The sequence below is a fragment of the Mustela putorius genome, unplaced genomic scaffold, assembly GCF_011764305.1.
Source record: "Mustela putorius furo isolate JIRA1106 unplaced genomic scaffold, ASM1176430v1.1 tig00000228_pilon_pilon_pilon, whole genome shotgun sequence".
Taxonomy (NCBI): Eukaryota; Metazoa; Chordata; class Mammalia; order Carnivora; family Mustelidae; genus Mustela; species Mustela putorius.
The window spans coordinates 31068085-31089021 of NW_025421322.1; the positions used below are offsets into that span (position 1 = coordinate 31068085).

General features: G+C 41.9%; 1 protein-coding gene across 3 annotated transcripts in view; it reads right to left on the reverse strand.

The window, feature by feature from the left end:
* Positions 1-20937, reverse strand: part of ADCY8 (adenylate cyclase 8) — a 221171-nt gene that overhangs the window by 89366 nt on the left and 110868 nt on the right. For all 3 annotated transcript variants that reach the window (XM_004743568.3, XM_004743567.3, XM_004743566.3), the window contains exons 6-7: positions 16793-16951; positions 10702-10972 (exon numbers count right to left, since the gene is read on the reverse strand). In XM_004743568.3, the coding sequence (XP_004743625.1) occupies positions 10702-10972; positions 16793-16951 (430 nt within the window). The remainder of the gene's footprint in view (positions 1-10701; positions 10973-16792; positions 16952-20937) is intronic.

Genomic DNA, 20937 nt, shown 5'->3' on the forward strand with positions numbered 1-20937 from the left:
GGGGAAAGATTTCAGTAATTTTCATAGACTCCTAGCTTCTGCTTGAAGAAATGAAATAACAAGGGGGCAGAATTCTGTTTGCTGAAATAATAGTCCAGAAGTTTCCAGTCAGACTGTGCTGAATTCCAGCAACCATGTGGAACTTGCTTCCTAAGCCTCAGCCATGAACACTCAGACATGGGTCTGGAGCCCAGAATCTGGACAATCATTGCTTTCCAGGTTTGGGCTGAACAGAAAGCTTGCGAACATTGTCCGGATTGTATACTTAATGAGGAACTAACATTGTATGAAATTCTTTCATTGTCCTTTGTCATTTTGTGTCCTGAAATCTATGATTAAGAGACTAAAACAATGATGTGGGAGGTCCCCCTCCTTCTGGTAGATCCCAAAAGAAGAATTTTTTAGCTACTTATATGAAGCCCACAGCCTCACTCTTGACCTGTCTATGAATACTGATAAACCAGATCATTAAGACAGTTTCTTCATTTGGGGGTTTAGGTCTTAGACATGCTAAGCTCTTTTCCCAGTATGATTTGTCTGACACTTAATGCTTTGCTTCTTGCCTCAGTTTATCTTACCAGAGGCTCATGGTCTTGGACACTTACTGGTTTTGGTCCTCTTTGGATGAGGTATGGGCAAATGGTCAGCTGTGGCTGAACTTCCAGACCAACCACAAATCCAGGTGACAGGGCAGAGCTTTCAGGATAAGAGTGCTCAAGGTCCACAGAGGGAATCACAGGCATCCCAGATTTTGTCCCCAGAGCTCAGAGCCAGGTTAACCAAGGATAAGCGATGTCTGACACAGATTCTGTCCTGCCTAAGAATCTTGTCTGGCTCTCATCAGCTGATCCTCTATTAAGCTAATTCAGGATTTCTTACTCTGATAATATCCTTTGAGTTTCTCAGATAGATGCTCATCTCAGGTTGGGAATGTGCTTGAGTCACTGAACTTGTGCCATTTTCAATCAAAAAGGTCCCTACACTTACGTAGAACTGGCTGAAAGAGAACTTGGCACAACCGCTCAGATGGGGTCACTTTGAAGCCACATGATTTGAGGTAAGCGGCCAATTGAAGTTTAACTTTTAAAATATCACATCTGTTGTGATGTGTGGATTATATACATAAACCCCAACACTGACCTCATCTCAAGGTCAAGCTGGAATGAGTGAGAGGGTTGGGGTAAGTTCAGGGAGAGAGGCAGGATTCTTGCTCAGGACATGACTCATGAGTTGGGGAGACTCTGACACATTAATGGTTTTTGTATAGGGCCACAGGGCAGGTGTGGCTCAAAGGACTTGTAGCGCTGTAACAACTGGACCAAAATGTCAACTAGGTTGTGTCTGGAGAGGTAACTGCTACGCACTGACCAAATGACCTTTGGGGTTAGCAAGATGGATACACAAAGCTCAGGAAATGAGTCAACAAATGTATCAGGACCTAAGTTACTCAATTTTGTGTGTGTGTGTGTGTGTGTGTACATTTAAGATGTAGATTTTTCAGAAATGTCAATGCCACAGGGGAAAAAACAATGAAAGTGTGTGTGGGTTGGGCATGTTTGTGGGGGGGAGTATGTATGTTTGTGTTTTTATAAATTTGAAGAGAATGGAAATATAAGCATTACCAAAATGTTTATCTTTAGTAAGGTTCTGAAGTAACTCTTTTCATGTAGGAATAGGAAATAAGTATTATAAATGCGAATTGCTGATAAATGACTCATGCTTGGTGTTTTAAAGTCTATCTATCTTAGTCTTTTTTTCAGTCCTTTCTGCAAAGGATTAAGTCTGGTTATTGATGTTTTCCTTAATTTGGCTCCAATGGTGCTACCATTACTGACCTTCCAAAACCCAGCCTCTCTTACAATTCTCATCAGGTATGGCAGGACAGAACCCAGAAAAGCAGCTACTCAGGTCATGCTATGTCTTTGAGACTCCTCTTAAATTCTCTGCCATGCACTTTTCTGCTGGAATTGTCTCATTAATTTAGCTTTTCTGGCCCATTATTATTGCCAGTGTTTGTTTTTGAATTTATCACACTGAGATATGAAGTCCTGAGTGGATGTTACTCATATAATGTCTGCAAAGCCCTTATGTGTCATGGTGGGAGATCCTTTTGGGGAATAAAAGTGTCACAGAGTAGGAAAAATGCAATGGTACCTCCTAGAGGTTCCTCATGTGGAATTCACAACAGTAGTTTGGGACTTGGGGATATGAGAAAACCTTTTAAAAATTTCTGTCAATACCCAAGAAAGTACAAGGCAGGGCAATACCTTTATGACCCTAAGTGAAGTAAAAATAAGCACATGCATGAATAGCCAAGATGCATGAATAGTCAAGGCCACCAGCAATGTTAAGTGTCTGCTCTGGGCTGGAATGAAATCCCTGGAGAATGGTAACCCTCGTCTTCCTGTGCAGAGCTGCAGCCATGGTGGTGGGCTATGTCACATGCTACCCCACTGCTGTAAAAAGTGGGTGTGCACACTTATTCAGGTCAAACACAGTTTTGTGTGGAAAGAAGAACCTTCATACATGCACATGCCTTGCACTGGGCAAAAATAGTAAAAAACATCCTTGGTGGCGAAAAGGAAAAAATCCGATGTAGCTCAATGAAGAAATTTTACACTGAAGAATCTTATCCCAGTCATTGGTCAAATTAGTGCCAAGGTCAATATAACTGAGATCCCAGTTCAAGCATATAAAGGAGTCAGGGGGAAAATATCCAGACTTTTGTTCTTTATTTCAGTATGTATCTCCCTATATTTAAAATATCGTACACTAACCTTCTCCTATTTAAGATGCCATGCGTTCATTGTTTCTAGTTCCTCAGGCCACAGTTTTGTGACTCCGTGAACAATGAGTCAGTCCCTGGTGAAAGTCAAGTCCGGACAGTTTGTTTAGAAAAGTTTCATCTGGGTATTAAACATTGGGGAAGCACAGGGTGTGTGTCTTATACTAACCAACACACATTTGCAGGCCTACAATCTTGCGGGAGCCACAAGCTCACCTCTACCTTTCTCTCTCCCACTTTAGGCTAGCTCTGGAACTTCAGAGGAAAGAAGGATAATTAGTCACAGTTAATGGATTAAATTGCCTACTTAATTCACTCAACACTCCCCGAAGGCTTCAAATCCACTTGCCTGTCTGAAAAGAGTGAAAAACCAGACCCCTCTAATGACTCTCCCTGGCCTAGCTCAGAGGCTATCTTCAGAGTCAGGGCTAAGAAGAGCCTGGGGAGATTCATTGTCAGAAAAAGCTATGTTTACGGGAAGAGTGCAGATGCACTGCGGGGAAATGGACAAAGCCCTCCATGTTCTCTGCCCAAAAAGCCTGCAGATGTCCCATCCAGGGAACATCAAGACTTAATCTGATGTTAAAATGGTTAAAAATAAATTGCAGATGGGGAAAAATCTGCCTGTGATTTCCTGCATACATGACTGAATATGAACAATTAGATATTTGGAAGGTTATCACAGAAGTAGTAAGGTCTGAGAACACACACACCTTCTTTCTCTTTAAAACCAATACCCAATATTTCAGGCATCTTGAGTGGGAATTTCAGATCAGAGTTATTGTGGGTGGGGGGCTGGGGAGAAGGAGCAGGTGCTTCTTCTTGAGCAGCAGAAACCCAGGCTGAGATGGTGGACTTGCCATCACTCTCCTCCTGGGGTCTTGCTCCCTCACCCTTGGCCCATCTCCTACTTATCTGTGGATCTCAGCTTCATAGTCACTTCTTTAGGAAGATCTTCCCCAATTACCCTGGTTCATCTTTCTGTCCTTTTCTAAAGCTGTCTTGCTATAAAGATAACAAGTTCACACTGAGCTATGAACCTGGTGGCGATCCCAGGAACAATGAGGTCTTTGAAAGTCTGCATTTCCTTTCTCATCTCTTTCCCCAACCCCAGCTCAGTGCCTGGCACCTGGCCTTTACTCAATGAGCAGCTGAATAACGCATGACTGAATGAGTGGACAAATGAACGTCTTGATGGGGAGTGACTTGGTTTCATCAGGTGAATGACAGAGGTAAGATGAGATTGAATTTAGAGAGTTCTTGTGGACATCGGTTTGCACAAAAAAGGCACTGCCCATTGAAAGCAGAAACTCAAGTGAAGAAACCAAACCCCAGGGGTCACTACTACTCAACAGAACACAATGACCATCTTGAAAGCAGGAAGGAAGAGGAAGTGTGAAGATGTTTGTAATGATGTTTAGCTCATATAACCAAAACTCAACTATTTGGAGTGCTGCGAGAGGGAGTAGATTGCATTGTCTAATTAGGTAAGATTTTACCTCAAATACCTTTTCAATTTTTTGCTTTAACTTGTTGCTGAGTTTGATATTGATGTTTTAAGACAGTTCATTGGATGATAATTATGTTAAACTATTCTCCTATATTAGGGTAATCTTAAACAATGGGAGTCCTCATTACTTCCTGGTGAATCATGTGTTTATTTGGAGGGTGGGATTCTGAAGTGTGGGTAACTTACTGGTACAGCCATGGACTCCCAGCATGCATTGGGGACTGAGAAATGGAATGGACGAATGCCAGTGCTGAAAGGATGTGAAGGGACCCTTCAGGCAGACCTGCTCTGGCGTAGTTGAGAACACTGGGAACTGGTGGTGAGCAGTGGCTGACCAAGACCTTAAGGCAGTCAGTCGAGCAATTAGGGCTCCAACTTCATTCTCTGGAGTTTCCATTCAGGCCCTCATTTGGACAAATTTTGGGTCCTGCAGAGATCTGTCCCAGGATCATGAGACTCACAACTTACAAGACTAACCAGTTTAGTATGAGGAAACTGTGATCCTCAGCATCAGGTCAACATGAGGATTTTGATCATCAGGGCAATCAGATGAGAATTCTTTCTTTTCTCCCTAGGGACACAGAGAGCAGGATCTAAGGAAAGTCCCAGCTGGGTTTGATGAAGACACAATAGCCCACTATGGTTCTTTTGTTCTTCCTGCCCAGCCAGCTTCACTCCGTCCACATCTCCTTGTCTCCTGGGCTTAACATTCCCCATTGCAAGTGGGACTGCATCAAATGGTGGGTTGTCATTTTATCATGAGGTAGACATGGCAGCTGCCCAGCTTAGGCTTTGCCATGCAAACAGCGATCATATCAGGAGACTCATGGGATGAGATGCTACCTAGGACATGAGGACAAGCTGGAGGAAAATCTGGTTATTTCCTGGAGTTTTCACAGAAAATTCCTAAATTTCAGTGACTACCCATCTTGAGAGGGTGTGTGTTCGCATGTACATGAGTACACGCTCGCACACACACACACACACACAGAGTTTTGAAGCTGACTGACCCAGAAACAAAGTAGAAGGTAGACACCCAGCATCTATCCTCAGGCCAGGAGAGGGGAGGCAGTTTGCCCTGAAATCAGACATAACTGGGTTCTAATTGTAGCCCTGCTATTACTGGTTACATGTCCTCTAGGGCATTAATTAATCTCTATGAATCACAATTTCCTCATTTGTAAAAGAGGCATAAACACTTACCCTGTAAGTTTGGTGCGGAAATTAAATGGAAAGGATAAGAACAACACTCCCAACATGGTATCCGACCCCAGACTCTTGATCTCTGTTAGCGTTAGCGATGCTGTAGATATTTAGCTATACCCCCGGCAATGAAGTGCATTCACGTTCTGCTTTGTCGTGTGAAATACCGAAATTCTACCTATGATTTCAGTCTTCACAGAGCTGGCACTATTTTCATGGTAACAATGATGATCAAAGTCAGTCTAGAGTGTAGAAATGACTAATATATACAATGAAGTAGAAATGTATACCTTTCTCCAGGCAATTCTTCTAAAAAGCCTTGAGGAGTAATAGCATAGTGTCAGGATTGGGATGCCCATCCAGGATGGGTGAATGTGAAAGGGATGGATAGACAGGGCTGAGGATTTCAAAATATCTGAGGACAGACCCCATCACTGAGAGGGGGCGTGCTTCTGAAAGAGCAGGTGCACCTTCCCTGGCCTATCTCTTGTCATAAAAACCAAGTTAAAATTATTAATGACCTCACACAATAATTTTTACAGTGACACGAAAACTTCACCCTTTGGTATCCTCTTGTAAATTGTAGTTCTAAGATTCAGTCTCTCCCTGATAAGTCCATTGTTGCCCCCAGAATCCATTCTCCAGAAGGCAGCCAAAGTGATCTCCTAAAAATCGAAATCTGATCATGTTCCTGCCCTGCTTAAAAACTTTCTATCATTTCCCTTGGAATAAAATAAGAAACCAGCAGCCTTGTAGCACTCTGCTCCTGTCTCCTTTAACTTCATCTCATGCCCCTTTCTTTACTGCTTGTGATTTTCTAGCCACGTGGGCCTTATTGCTTTTTCCAAACTTTTTCCTACCTCAGGGTCTTTGCACTAGCTGTTTTCTCTGTCTGCAAAGCTCTTTTTCTAGTTATTTGCATCTATAGTCCTCTCAGGACTCAAGTAGAATCTTCATAGACCTCCATAATCCTTCTGCAGTTAATTCTATCCACCTTCCTATTCATAGATCTCTACTTCCTTTGTAGAACTTTAGTTCATTGTCTGCATTCCCCATTCTCTTAAAAGGCAAACTCCTGGAAGATAAGGAGCAAGTAAGTCTGCTTACTACTGGGTCCCCAGGATCTAGAACACAGAGTGCCTATTAAATAACTAAATGAATAAGAGCTCAAGCCCACAAACAGATTTTTAGATACAGCATGCAACGAACAGGGAAATGTGATCTTTAATGTAAGGATCATTTTCCTAGGTCTTCAATTCACATCTCATGTTTTGTCTTTATTCTTAGAGAGCCAATGACCATGTTGAGGACTCATCCAATAATCTCACCTTGCAGTTTCTGGACACCCTCCCCTAAATGTCAACATTTTAATTTTTGGTCTCTTTCAAAGACCTACTTCTGCTATTACAATCTCAACTTTCAATAGTCCACCTGGGATTTAAACTTCTTGGCTTTCTGTTTTCTAACTTTCATTCCACCCATAGGCTCAGAGCATAGGAAGCCTCATTGGTAACTGAGACTTGGGTTCAGGAAGCCAATATACCAAATCAATGAGCAGAACACCTGTGCCATGTCAAGAGTTAGGGATGCAAAGCGTAAATGTGCAGCATGTCCAAGCACAACCTGGATACCAGAAACCAGAGAACTGAACCAGCAAATTTAACCCAAAAGGATACAGATATAGGGGCGGGGAAAGTGTAGGACATCAAAATCAAGAGATTATCTACAGGCATAGACAGGGACTGGAAGATTCCTACAAGGGTCCAGAGAGAATTCTTAGTGACTCCTCTTGCTCTCTCAAACCACTGATAGACTCCTGAAATGGGCATTGGGATGGCGAGAAAGATTGCATTGGAGTTATTCTTGGAGATCCAGAACTCTATGGATTTTCATGACAATCTGGCTTCTTACTTCTCATCAAATCTGTCTCCTGCCAGTGACGTTTTTCAATCTAATTCCAATTTGTAGTTTTTAGTCTTCATCTTACTGGGCCTCCTGGTTATAGCTGACATTGTTGATTACCCCTTTCTTCTCAGAATGCTCTGTTCTCTAGGCTTCCATAACATCACATTACCTAATTCTCTCCTGATCATTCGGGTTGTTTCCTGTCTGTTTCCATCATGGGATCCTTACTCTGTCACCTCCCATCTGGTGCCTCCAAGTATCTGCTCTGTGCCTTCTTATTGGTTTATGTTATATATTCCCTACAGTGATCTGTGCCATTCTCATACTTTCAATGATCATGCAAATCCTGATGACTACCAGATTGCTCTCTTGTGCTGTTCTTTCAAGCCAGAGCTTTAGAAGTATGTGTTCAATAGCCTTCTGGAGGTCTTTCTCTGAACCGTCCCAGGCACCTCAATCTCCACATGTCCCAAACTGACTTCCTAGTGTTTCCCTCCCAGTCTCCTACCATTCCAGTAGGGCCTATTTTAAAGGGTAGTTATATCATTGACCCAGTCACTGAAGCAAGAAACCTGGAGGTCAAACTTGACTGGTTCTTCTCCCTTGCCACCTATCGCTATCATTTTATTCATTCATTCATTCACTCATTCAGCAAACTTTAATCAAGCCCTTCTATTTAGCAGGTAGTGTTCTAACTGCAGGCTAAACAGTGGGTAAGTGAAATATGTAATTTCTCTCTGCGTGGTGCATAAAAACCACTCTGACTTCACCTCTAAAGTATCTTTTTCCTCTGTATCCCCTTCTCTTTTATTCCTAGCAGTACTTGGCATATAATAGATGCTCAATTAATCTTTATCAAATGGAAGACTGAATACATGCTAATGTAACTATCTGAACATCTGTTGTCTGCATAGCACAGATTAGGGCTCAGCATACTGAAGTCATTAACACCATTTCTAAGCACATGTTACGAATTAATAGACGTCAAAACATCTGGCCAATTTAGCTGGAAACCATCTATCCCCAGTGAAGCATTAGTATGTTTTATCTGTGTTATGTAAACACTCAGATGGTCTGGGCTGTCTGTGGAACTGACTGGGGGTCTGGCAGAGTGCGGGTTCAGCCAAACCACTGCTGATCGCTTCCAGATGCACGTCTTATCTCTGAATCACACACACAACTCACTGACTTCTAGAGCTAAGCGTAAGTACAAACTCTGAGAGCTTGTGGGCATTTCCATCGATTTAGTCATTTCCACTTGGTAATTTGTGAATATCAATACAATTCACTGGCTTGTAGGTCTGATGGCATCAAAATTAATTGAGATTATGCACACTGAACATGGCACAGATGGGTTATATCCAGGCAGAACTCAGGCATCACAAGAAATGCATGATATGGTTAAACACTGAGTTAATAATCTTTGACTGATAATGACATATCAACCCAACTACTTCATGATATCAGCAAATATCTTTAGGAAATCCTCAAAGGTAATATTTCCACTCTTCCTATCCAATTTTGTCAAATGGCTCAATCATGAAATAAAACCAAGAATCTTTACCTTTTTCTTCTTGGTGCTCAACAATTAGTGGCAAGGTTAGGTACAACTGAGATGAGAAAAATTAGGAGTTTTCCCAATTTCTGCAATCAGTTTAATAGGAATTTTTTTTTCAAATGGAAAGAGCAGAAAGGAAAAACAGAAACACTAAAACCAAGAAAGAGAGTTTTATGCAGTTACTGAGGTATCCAGTGTGACTCACACATCTCTCAATAACCAGCATTCAGGCTTGAACTACAACAAGCAGAGAGAGCAGGGAGGACACTGTCAACTGGTCATGTTTCCACTGCAGCAAGTGCACCAGCCCGTTATTTTATATAGCATCAAACTGTACCATGCATACCAATCCAAGAACGGAAAGAAGTAGACACTGAACTCAGTGATGACTTGCCCGGACATATAATTTGGGGGCAAATTAAACACTCACAAAAGACAAGTGAAGACCTAAAGGTAAGACTCTTACAAGGCATGTGGGCTTAGCTGGACCTACACCCTTCCCCACTGGAATCTGTTTCATGGCTTGTTCATAGCTTCTTCGCACAGAACTGGAAAGAAACAGGTTAACTTGGTTTTGGGGCACCCCACATCCATCTTTCAAATGCAGAAGGAGGGAACCCTTTCTACCATTTTAACCTGCTCCATTTTAAATGATTTTAAGCAGATAGATTTGTCTTATCTGTGAGTTGATGAGAAAAATGTAGGTCCATGGATGAGGACAATTAACCCATTGATGACCTTATAAAGCTGCGGACACTCTTTACACTGCTTTTAGCTTTTGCTGGGCTCAGGAGATTGTCAGAAGCTATTTGAAAGTCTTATATATTGGCCTCTGTTTGTTTCTTTAAAAAGGTATGGTGGAGTTACACCATGAATTTGCATGAATTTGACTACCTGTACTTAGTGTAAAGGATTAAAAGTAAACTTTTAGGTGAGCAGGTGATTTTGCCCCTGCTCTGGACAAGCACGCTGGGGACAAGAGCATCTCTGAATCCCTCTGGTTTTCTCCCTGATCAGCCTCACCTCTCCAGTGCATCTTGGAGTGTGAGCATCTCACTGGATTTAGTGTGATTTTGGGATTTGGAAAAAACATTTTTTAAATAATTTGATTATTGATGATTTATACCTATGTAATGACTCTGTAGCCCTATCCCCCATTTAAGATGCAAATCCACACTAAATAGGAATAGAACTATGTTTGTGGGGGCTTTGAAATTGCCGGGTCCTTCTAAAGCGCTCATATTCACCCTTGATCTCACTTAGTGCTGCTTTTATATTGCAAGATCAACAATGCCCTTCTGATTTTAAATTTCAGAGGGTAACTCAGAACTCCTGGCCTGCCAGCTCCCTAAGAAATAGTTCTCATGGACTTGGTCTTCTACATTTGTTGCTTATTTAATCATGTCAGGTTCTCCAACATGAGTAATTTTGTGGATGGGGGTGGGGTGGGGATTATAATCCACCTTCACATGATGTTTATTTTCAGCTAGATTTAAGAGAGAAAGACAGGTGGAATAGAGAGAGGAGGGGGGTGCTGAGAACCCTCTGATATTTCTTGCATTTCCCGAGAATGCATACATAGGTTAATTCTGTCCTGAAGAGAGATGTTTAATCATTTGAAATTACGGTGTTCAGCAGAGAAAAGGTTAAAGATGAGCTGGTTTTCTCTGAGGCCTCTGGGCTGGGGGTGCACTCGAGCATGCATTCTTGGCTAACCAGAAGAAGGAAGCCAGGACTTACGTTCTGTTTCCCCACTATGTTATCAAAGGGCAGTTCAGGGCTCCAGGATCCTTCTGTGAATGTTGCCCCACTGTTTCTCCTGTCTGAGGAGCTCACCGATTCCTTGACAATGTCTTCGGGCAATGACAGCAGACTCTCCTCAGGCTGCTTAATCAAGTAGGTCTCTATATTATGCTTCCTCAAGAATTCGTTTCTCTCTTTACCATGACCCTCTTCCACATTATAGTCACCATTGAGGCAGTCCAGCGTGGCTTTGGAAATGTGAATCCTCCTGTGTGCACAAAGCATAGGTCATTATACATTCCCGAGGTGGCCTGCAAAGGCCATTGCTGTTTGTCATCCTGTGCAAGACCAACATCAGTGCTACACATGGGTACTGTGAAGATAATACTGTCAGGGACAATATGCACTCCCCTGAAAAAGCAGAAAGAATGAAAGAAAACAGAAGTACAGATGTAAATCAATGAGCAGCGCATCCCTGACTTCACCCCAAGGGACGCTGCAGCCTCTGATAAAGTCCAGCCTTGCTGGGCCATAACGAAGTACCTCTTTGGGCTTTTCCTGTGACTCTCTGCCTGATCCCAGCAACCTTCAAGAACTGGTGACTTTTCGGTGTTGTTGATTGGATTGGAAAAAGAAGCTCCATAAATGTTTCTGAACCCAAAAGCCATTATTGTTCAAATCACCATGCAACCATAGCAGTTCCCTTAGCATTTCAGGACTTTTCTCATCGTTTTCATTTTCATATATTTGTGCCTGGATTCTTCAACTTTTCTATAATCTTCTTAAAACCAAAGGCAGGTCTTAAAAGTTCAGGTTTTATGCACAGAGGGGCCTTTGGGGAAATTACTCTAAGATGTAACTTCTTTTAGAAGATATATATGGTAAAGAGAAGGGAACAGAGCTGTGAACACAGGTAGGCAGGTGGCTGCTTAGGTTAACTCACAGGGTAAGTGACTCATTCCTGCACCTTTATTGCATCACAGCTCATGATCCAAGTTTTCTCATTGTTGTTTTTGTTTTAGCAAAACAACAGATGACATCAAGAGCTTTAACAATCAGATTTGAATTGTGGAAAGTTCACATGGTAAATCCTTTGGGGAAGAGTTTTTCTGTCCTCTTAACTGTCTAACTCAATCAGATTATTTATTGTGCTGTATTGTGGTCTGGGTAGATCAGTATGATGATGACGAGCATGGGCTGTTGAGCCAGATCGCCTGGATTGAAATCCTAGCATTACCACTTGCTAGCTGAGAGATCGTGGGCAAGCTACTTAAACTTTCAGTAAGATTGTTTTCTCACCATAAATATAGGAAAATAAAAGTATACCTATCTCTTAGGATCATTGTATTCCAAAGTTGATTTGTGTAAAGTAGTCAAGATTACTACAGTGTGCATGGTACACTGAACATACTATAAAAGAACATGCTTAAATGATTAGGAATATTCACAAAAATGCCACTATGATATTACTGTTGTCTATTCCATGCCTCCTCAAGGCTTATAGGACACAGCCTGAGCCCTGGAGAAGGCCTCTCTACTCGTAGAGGAAGTATATACAAGGAAACAATAAAATTTTTTAAAAGGAGCACTTCCAAATGTATTTTACTTTTAATACTCATCGCTACTTCCCTGTTACCCCTTTTACCCATCCTGCTAAGCTCCTGCTTACAGAGAATAAATCACTGCAAAGAACACAGAAAGAAACTACAAAAATGCATTTCTGGTCATTTAACGTGCATTCTCCATGTTTTCCAAAAAAGTGTCATCATACATAGTCATTGATTTCAAAGGCAAGGAAAGATATTCAAAATAAAGGCATGCAAAACATGTTTTGAGCTTCCTTGAGAAATGTGAAAATGTGTGTATGTGCCAATTATTCCGTGATGAATTTTGTTAATACTTGGGAACTCGGTCATGTTAACCCAGGGAAATAGAAAAGTCATTGACCTTCTATGGAATGGATTCTCCAGTCTTCTTTCTGAGATCAAATTTAGAGCTGGGGGTTAGAAAGCAGTCGTTTTCTCCCAGGCAAAACAGTACTCTTGGAAGGGTTTTGTTAAGTCCGATGGCTGATTTTCTCTTAAAATAATTAAGTTAAATACCAATCTCATTTGATATTTTATCTGGATTCTACATTTTATTATTCTGCTGTCAGTGCTCAGGGAGACTAATATTTGCATATACTAAATCAATATTATGTTTTCCGCAGTAGAAGACATCCTCACTTTTATTTATTGCTGATTGTTCTGCTGAAGTTCTAATCAATATACACTTAAATGTTTTGATAAAAACTGGGCTTCAGATGTTCATTTTCATCTTTGCTAGTGCCTTGAGCTTGGGAGCAAAGCATGTGCAGTTGACAGTGTGGTAATTACATTTCCCCCTAAAGAAATGAATCCGTCCTCAGACAATATTCTCATATATGGAATGTCAGGTCAACATCTTCTGGTAATTTCAAATGCCAGTATATAATAATAACAGTTACGATAGGAAATAAGATGTAATAATTGTGTGACACTTATTTTGCATAAACATTATTTTTTAGCCAAAGGTATTACTAGATAGCTTGGTTCTGTGGATCATCTCATATAATTTCCATTCTTCCCAACAACTGTTGGGGATAGGCATTTCTTCACCTCCTTTTGCAAATGGTGAGATTGACCCAGAGATAATAACTGGCCCGGTGTTCTATCAGTGACAGATGATGATGCAGGACTGTGACAAGGACTTGCATTTTCAGAGTCTTCTCAAGACCCTATGGCTGTATCATATGGCCACTATGACAGCCACGACTGTAGTGACTATGTCCCAGGCACAGGACAAGGGACTTTATATGCATTATCTCACTTAACAAAAGCTCAGGAACGGTGGTCCTCAAAGTGTGGTATCAAGGCCAACAGCATCAGTATCACCTGCAACCTTATTAGGAAGGCCTATTCTGAGATCCTATCCAGACATATGGATCAGAATCCCTGAGGGTGAGGCCCAATTACCTATGGTTTCACAAGCCCTCAGGTGATTCAGATGCATGCCAAAACTTGAGAACCTCTGCTTGCTTGGGGACACGTGGCCAGGGAAAGGATTTTCATCCAATTCTGCATGACCTCAGGGTCGAGGTACTAACCTTGCATATGCCACAGTGGCATAGTGGTTAGTACCTCTCTCTTCTGTTCTAGGCATCATGCTAGCCCCAGGGACACAGTGAGGGTCCGAAGAGTTGCAATAGGAAGATAGCCATGAGCAAGCTGGATACAGTAGAGAGTACAGTGATTTAACAGTGATGCACAGTGAGGCACTTACAAGCTGTTTTTATGTGACATCTTTAATTTTTTTGAGCTTCAGTTTCCTTATGAACATAAGAAATCTAAGACTGGTACACCTGCTTCAGTGCTCTTTGTTTTATTGCACTTTGCAGGTATTCCATCTTTTCAGTTGAAGGTCTGGGGTGACCCTCCATCGAACAAATTCATCAGCCTTATTTCTCCAAGAGCATCTCCTCAAGTCGGGTCTCTGTGTCACATTTTGGTAATTCTTGTGATATTTCCATCAGTTTCATCATGACTGGATTTGTGATACTGATCTGTGATCACTGATTAGGACTTGCTGAAAGCTCTGATGATGGTTTACATTTTTCAGCAATAAAATATTTTAAAACTAAGGAATGCACATTGTTTTTTAAGATATGATGGTACTGCACACTAAGAGACTACAGGAGAATGCAAGCATAGCTTTGATAGGCACTAGAAAACCAAAATATTCATTTGACTCATTTTATTGCAATATTAGCTTTATTGTGGGGGGATGGAACTGAACCCACAATATCTCTAAGGTATGTCTGTATTTACTGCTCTGGAGTGTCATTAGATCAAATGATGTAACATATTGATGGTAGTGAGCTAACTTGTGAGTGTGTGGCAGGTACCCAATACAGGTTTGGAATTGGGAGCTAATTCTTACTGAAAGGGAAAGTAAACTGGGTTTATTCCTACATGCCTTGATGGACAGGAAAAGGAAGTAGACATTTGAAAAGCAAATAAAACCCAGCTGTTTCAAACCATGGAGAATTTGGAGATGTGTCTCAGCTTTACTGCATTTCTGCATAGAGGCACATCCTACGCCTCAGCAGATCTAAGTAATGTACATAAGATTGAATACTTTGTAAGCACTATCTTCTTCGAAACCAAGTTTTTGAGGTCAGTAGCATTCTCAGCTCAATTATACAGTGAAGGAACCAGGCAAGGAGATTCAGAAACTTAACCTAGCCTCTATCACTGGTAAGTAGTAAATCCACTGTTCAAATACCTCATCAGATTTAAACTCAGCATTCTTGGGGCGCCTGGGTGGCTCAGTGGGTTAAGCCTCTGCCTTCGGCTCAGGTCATGATCCCAGGGTCCTGGGATCGAGGCCCGCATCGGGCTCTCTGCTCAGCGGGAAGCCTGCTTCCTCCTCTCTCTGCCTGCCTCTCTGCCTACTGCCTACTTGTGATCTCTCTCTCTGTCAAATAAATAAATAAAATCTTAAAAATAAAATAAAATAAAATAAAAAAAAACTCATTCTTGTGTTCCTTGGTGTGGTGGAGGACATTAGGTACACTGGCCTCCAGAAGTCAAAGCATTATGTCACACACCCTCAAAGCTGTGTTCTGAGGTTTGCAAAGGGAATTTAGTGAGCATACGGCAACTCTTCATGCAACAACACATTTAAGACACAGAACATGGATGGATTAGGTGTGTGGTTTGTTGGAATATAACGGGCAGTTATTTGTAGGAAAATCCAGAGAATGTAAGGACTTAAAAAGCCCAGTGGTGACATGTTAGGCTTATCTTATTCTAAGTCTGCATGGCAAAGAGTGGTGACCATTAAAGACAGTGACGTCTCCCTTAAAAGGATGGCAGTGTGCCCACGGACAGCACTGCATGATTTACAAAGTGCTTCACGCCCACTGCCCAACACAGTCTCAGACAAAATCTGTGACGTGGACTGTGCCCATTTGGCAGAAGGGAAAGACCATCATGCAGAAGGCGCATAAAATCACAAGGTATGATATCATTATTACCACCTCTCTTTTTATAGTGAGGAAAGTGAGACTCAGAGAAGTTAACTATTGGCCTGAGGTCATACAGACATCACAACAAAACCCAAGTCTGTGCTCAAATCACATGCTAGGTGCTAACCATGCTTTACATGACTTACTAAGGTAAGAGAGTTTAGTATGGGGCAGAGTGGAAATCCTAGTTTCTCTGATACCACCTTCTATGGTTTATTTCCCATGATACTATGTTACCTGATATTAAATATAATTAGCAAGGAATGACGGCAGACTCCAGAGAACTCTGTGACTCCATAGGTAGGGTTGGGGATGAGGCATGGGGAAAGGAATATGCATACATGCTCTGTCTTAGCTTTCTGTCTGCCCCTTGGTCTGTCTATCTATCTATATCATCTATCTACCTTCTATTATTTACCATCTGTTAGAGAGACAGTATATGCAAGAACTCAGTACAACTTACTGGTTCACACATACCCAAAATCTTATTAGGCCCAGTCTTTGTAAGCAGAATCTCACTACAACTTTTAAGGGTTCAGTGAACACTTCCAGGTCACTCATACCACTAGAGTGTCTATACCGATTGGTCTTGCCAGCCAAATTCAGAGAGCTGAGTTTTCAAGGTAGGTAAGGTCCTACAGAAGGTCAGGAGGTCTTAACCCTGATTGCCCATGAGAACTGCTTTAAGAAGTTATAGACTCTGCATAGATTCTGCTTTATATGAACTGGCATAGGTCTGTACACCATTGGTTTCAAAATATTCCTCTGCTGATTCCAATAGAGGTCAACTCTGGAAACCAGTGTTTTGCAGGGCTGGATTCTGAATACGTGCCTGCTGTCCCACCATCCTCACTGCCTGTGATGAATTTCACTAGACTTTTGAGGCCAATATTTATTTGTATGCTGCTTTAATGTCCTGTGTCCTCCCAAACAACTGCTTCTATAGACCGATGCCTCTGAATTCTGCACACAGGAAACCAACCATCACAAAGTGAGCAAATGACAAGGGTTAAACAAGAAGAGGGCTTTGCTTTGACTTACCCGGGGATTCCTCCAGATTCAAGCTTGTTCGCGATGTCCACATCCCAGGACCAGACATCAAACTGCCACTTCCGCAGGCCCAGAACTCCACATAGAACTGAGCCCGAGTGGATTCCAATCCTCATGTCCACATCATGCTTTGTCCTTGACCTCACATACCTGTTGACACAGGAGAATGGAGACACATGCATAAGGCTAGAGTGGGTACTTTTGGTTTTGGTAGCAGCCCCATTCTTCCCAACTCTGTAAGTTCAACTCCATCCTGTTCATATGCCACCTCTTCCATGAAGTCTTCTTAGATTATTCTGGTAATGGGAAAAAATTTCTTACTCTCCTGAGCTCCCCTACTCTTCTATCTGAAATTTTAAGTGCTCTTATGACCCTTCTCCTCAATCCTGCTAATGCTATACAACCTGTCTCAGAGAATGGCATCAACATCTTTCTCTGCCCACTAGTGCATAAACCTGGGATTGACTGTAGATTCAGCCCTCGATGGCATACACCATTTTCAAGTCAAGTATTTTCATTTTCACTCTGTTTGCTTCTCTCTCCACCAACACTCCAGTTCAGCAGGCTTCAAACCAGGGTCCCTGCCCTAATCTGAACTTCTTCCAGCTCATGCTCTGCCAGTTTATCACAAACACAAATGTGACATTGTCACTCCATCAGTCCCTCATTGAAGACTCCTTGCTGACCTCCTATCCAGAGGGTAGTGGACTGTGGAACAGAGTGTCCCAGGGCTGAATGGGTTCATCCTTGGCATGAAGGAAGAAAATGTTAGACCCTCCCTTTATAGCTCTTTAAAAACCTTTACCTAAATTTGATATATGAGTTCCTCACATTGACTTCACAGGGTCCATGCCAGATTGTAAGCAGGGAGGAAGCCTCGTGGGGAAAGAAAGTACTTCTACTGTTGGAAGGTTTCTGCAGGCACCCACAACCTTTCATCACTTTCAAAGCAGTTTAAACAATTTTAGTTTGAGTTAAATGATGTCATTTTCATAGAAAGAAATTCAAATGGTAGAATATAATGTGGTCAACCCTTGAAACCACATCTGGAGCCTCATGCCTAGCCAATAGTTGGGCTGAAAAACATGACTTCCATGTGCTGCCCACCTCCAGCCTTTATTTGAGAGACTAAATGAGTGAATGATTCCATGTACAAAACTGAATCTTTGTCTTCAATGCTCCTCACAAATGGGAAGATAACACAAAGTTAGTTAAATAAGAAAGTAAAATTGCAGAGGGTTGAAAATATAAAAATATTGAAATAGACCAGACTCTAGGAAGACAGTCATGAGAGGATGTTTGTGGCTAAAGAAAGAGTTCTTGTCCTTGGTGAAGATTCCATTTTCTGGGCCAATGTTTTAGCTTTAACTTTTACGTTAAAATTATGTGGTATCCTTCATCCACCAGAGAAGTGGATGGTAGAAGGCATGTGGAAAACCTGAACAAGGCAAGAAGAGGGACAGCCTCCAGCAGTTGAAAGGAGCACTTCAGCTCTGACACAGTCACCCAGTGAGTGTGTGGGGGGCAAGTTGTTGGGAGAGGTCATCTGTGACGTTGGCCGGCTGGGTCAAGTACTACAATACCAAGCATGTGGCAGGATTGTACTTTTCTGTATATTTCATGTTTTTTTGGCCAACAAAATGTGAACAGAAGTGACATGTGTGATTTGCTTCTGGGCAGAAGCTTTAAGAGCCTGAGCAATCACACACTCTCTTTTTTTCCCCTTCTTTCTATGTTAATTGTCACTCAAGGACACTTGGGAGGAAACTTCAAAACTGGGGTTCTTGAATGAGGATGATGTCTAGTGGTACATTGCCACTCCCCCCAACCCTACCATAGGGACAGAAAATGTGAGTGAAAGGTGGGAGGTCAGGGTACCAGGTGGTGAGTATTAGAGAGGGCACAGATTGCATGGAGCACTGGGTGTGGTGCAAAAATAATGAATACTGTTATGCTGAAAATAAAAAATAAATTAAAAAAACTGTTATGCTGAAAATAGAAAAAAAAAATAAAAAAATAAATCTTTGCTGTTTTAAGCCACTGAGATTTGGGAGGATGTTTGTTACTTTGGCATAACCAGGACCACGCTGACTGGTACAATCATCGGTCCCAATCTACCTTCTTCCCATGACCCCTACAGTATAAGGCTTAATGTGGACTCTAGCACCAAACTACCTGAATTTATATCTTGCTCTGCCACAGCCTAGCTTATGACCTTAGGCAAATTACTTAGTTTCCATCCAAAAATGGGAATAATAATAGCACTGTCAGGATTAAGTGATTGGATGAATGTGGAATGGAGAAAGTGTCTGACACAGGCAAAGGAAGACTTGGTTGCTCATCACATCCAAGGGAACTGCAGCCCAGAAGCAAAAGGAAATAAAACTTGTCACATAGCTGGTAAGTGGGATTCTAGGACCCAAGTGGGGCTGATGAGTCTTTACCCCCTCACCCTCATTGCAACATAGGTACTGTCTATGGCATGTGATTCTGGGCAAATGGCTTGGTCTGACCCCGAGTTTCAAGAGCTATGAAATAAAACTCTAGCAGATTGCTTCATTCACAGAGACTTTGTGAGCCCCGAAGGAGGTCATGGGTGTTAAAATGCTTTGCCAACTAATTGTGAGGGACTATTGAACAGCACACTGTGATCCTGCCATTAGGTAATTAACACGATACAGGGAATGCTTTGGAACCTCTTAATGAAAAGGCATTTAGACTTTTTTAAATTTTCTTCTACAAGACAAACATCATAATAAGACAGAATTTTCTTATTGTACTTTTTTTTTTTAACCTTTCTTTTTGTTATGTCTGGGATTTGACCTAAATGAAAGATAGGAGTAAAGAGTGTAAAGCAATAATTAATCTGCAGGTATTGCTCCTCCTTGGAAAGACGACCCAGCGGTTGCACCGAACCCAGTGGTTGCACCGAACTGCAAACACACACCATGTGTTTCAAGATCAGCTCTTGAGGGGAGGACCTGTGAGCGTCCTTGGAACTAAAATGAAGGAATTCTGCTCTGCCTTACAAGTATTTTTCATTTCTGCCAAGGCAGAGCCCCAGGGATGCTTTGCTGTGCCACATGAGCCACAAATAAAGAGAATATGGCTAGAGATCCTTGCAGTTCCTCCCTCTCTTTCCTCCCCACAAACTCTGAGCCTCTGGAAGGCAGGGGTACTTACTATCTTTGATTTCTGCTTTCCCAGACCATAGCACAGATCTGAGCACATAGGTATAACCAGTGCTCAAAGATATTTACTGAATTAATAGACAAGGCTCAAAGGCTTTCTTGCTCTAGGCTCCATGTTGTCCCAGGATGCTTCTGAGAATCCTAGGAAACCACAGGGGTATCTTTGAACCTGCCGCATCTCCCCCTTCAAATAAGGCAGCTTTGCTCTCATCTGTTCCTCATGGCAGGGTTCCAGCTAAAAGTTTTTAAAGTAAAGAATGCATTAATTATTATTAGTTTTTGCAGCTGTATGTCAAGCTGGGGACCAAAAACACAACAGTCATTCTGCAAAATAATTGAAGGTGTCATTTTTTCCCCCATTAGAACCATTAAAGAGGAGAGTGCTTGGTGTATGGTAAAACATGAAAACCCTGGGAATTTGTCTTTTGATTTCAATGCTTCAAACAGTTCTTTTTTAGCCAATTAATCAATCTGCAGAAGGTGCAGGAGGAATGAAAGGAAACATAATCTAGTAGCCATCTGTTAATTAGACTCTCTCTACTGCTGAATGAATGGATGACTAAAAAGACCAACTTCAGGGGTACCTGGGTGGTTTAGTCAGCTAAGCGTCTGAGTCTTGATTTCAGCTCAGATCATGATCTCAGGGTCTCAGGATCGTGAGACTGAGCCCCATGTGGGGCTCTCCCCTGAGTGTGGAGCTTGCTTAAGATGCTCTCTCCCCCTCTCCCTCTGCCCAAACCCCATCTACACACTCCCTGTGCTATCTCTCTCTCTAAAAAGAGAGAGAGAGAGAGACCAGCGTCAGCACAGGAGCAGTTGGTGCTGTGGGAAGAAGGATACCCAACTCCTCCACTTTGGGGGCAGAAACCAGAGTTCCAGTGTTGGCTCTATCCCTTGCTGTTTGTGGGAGCTAGAATAAACACCTATATTCATTCCTCTGTCTCC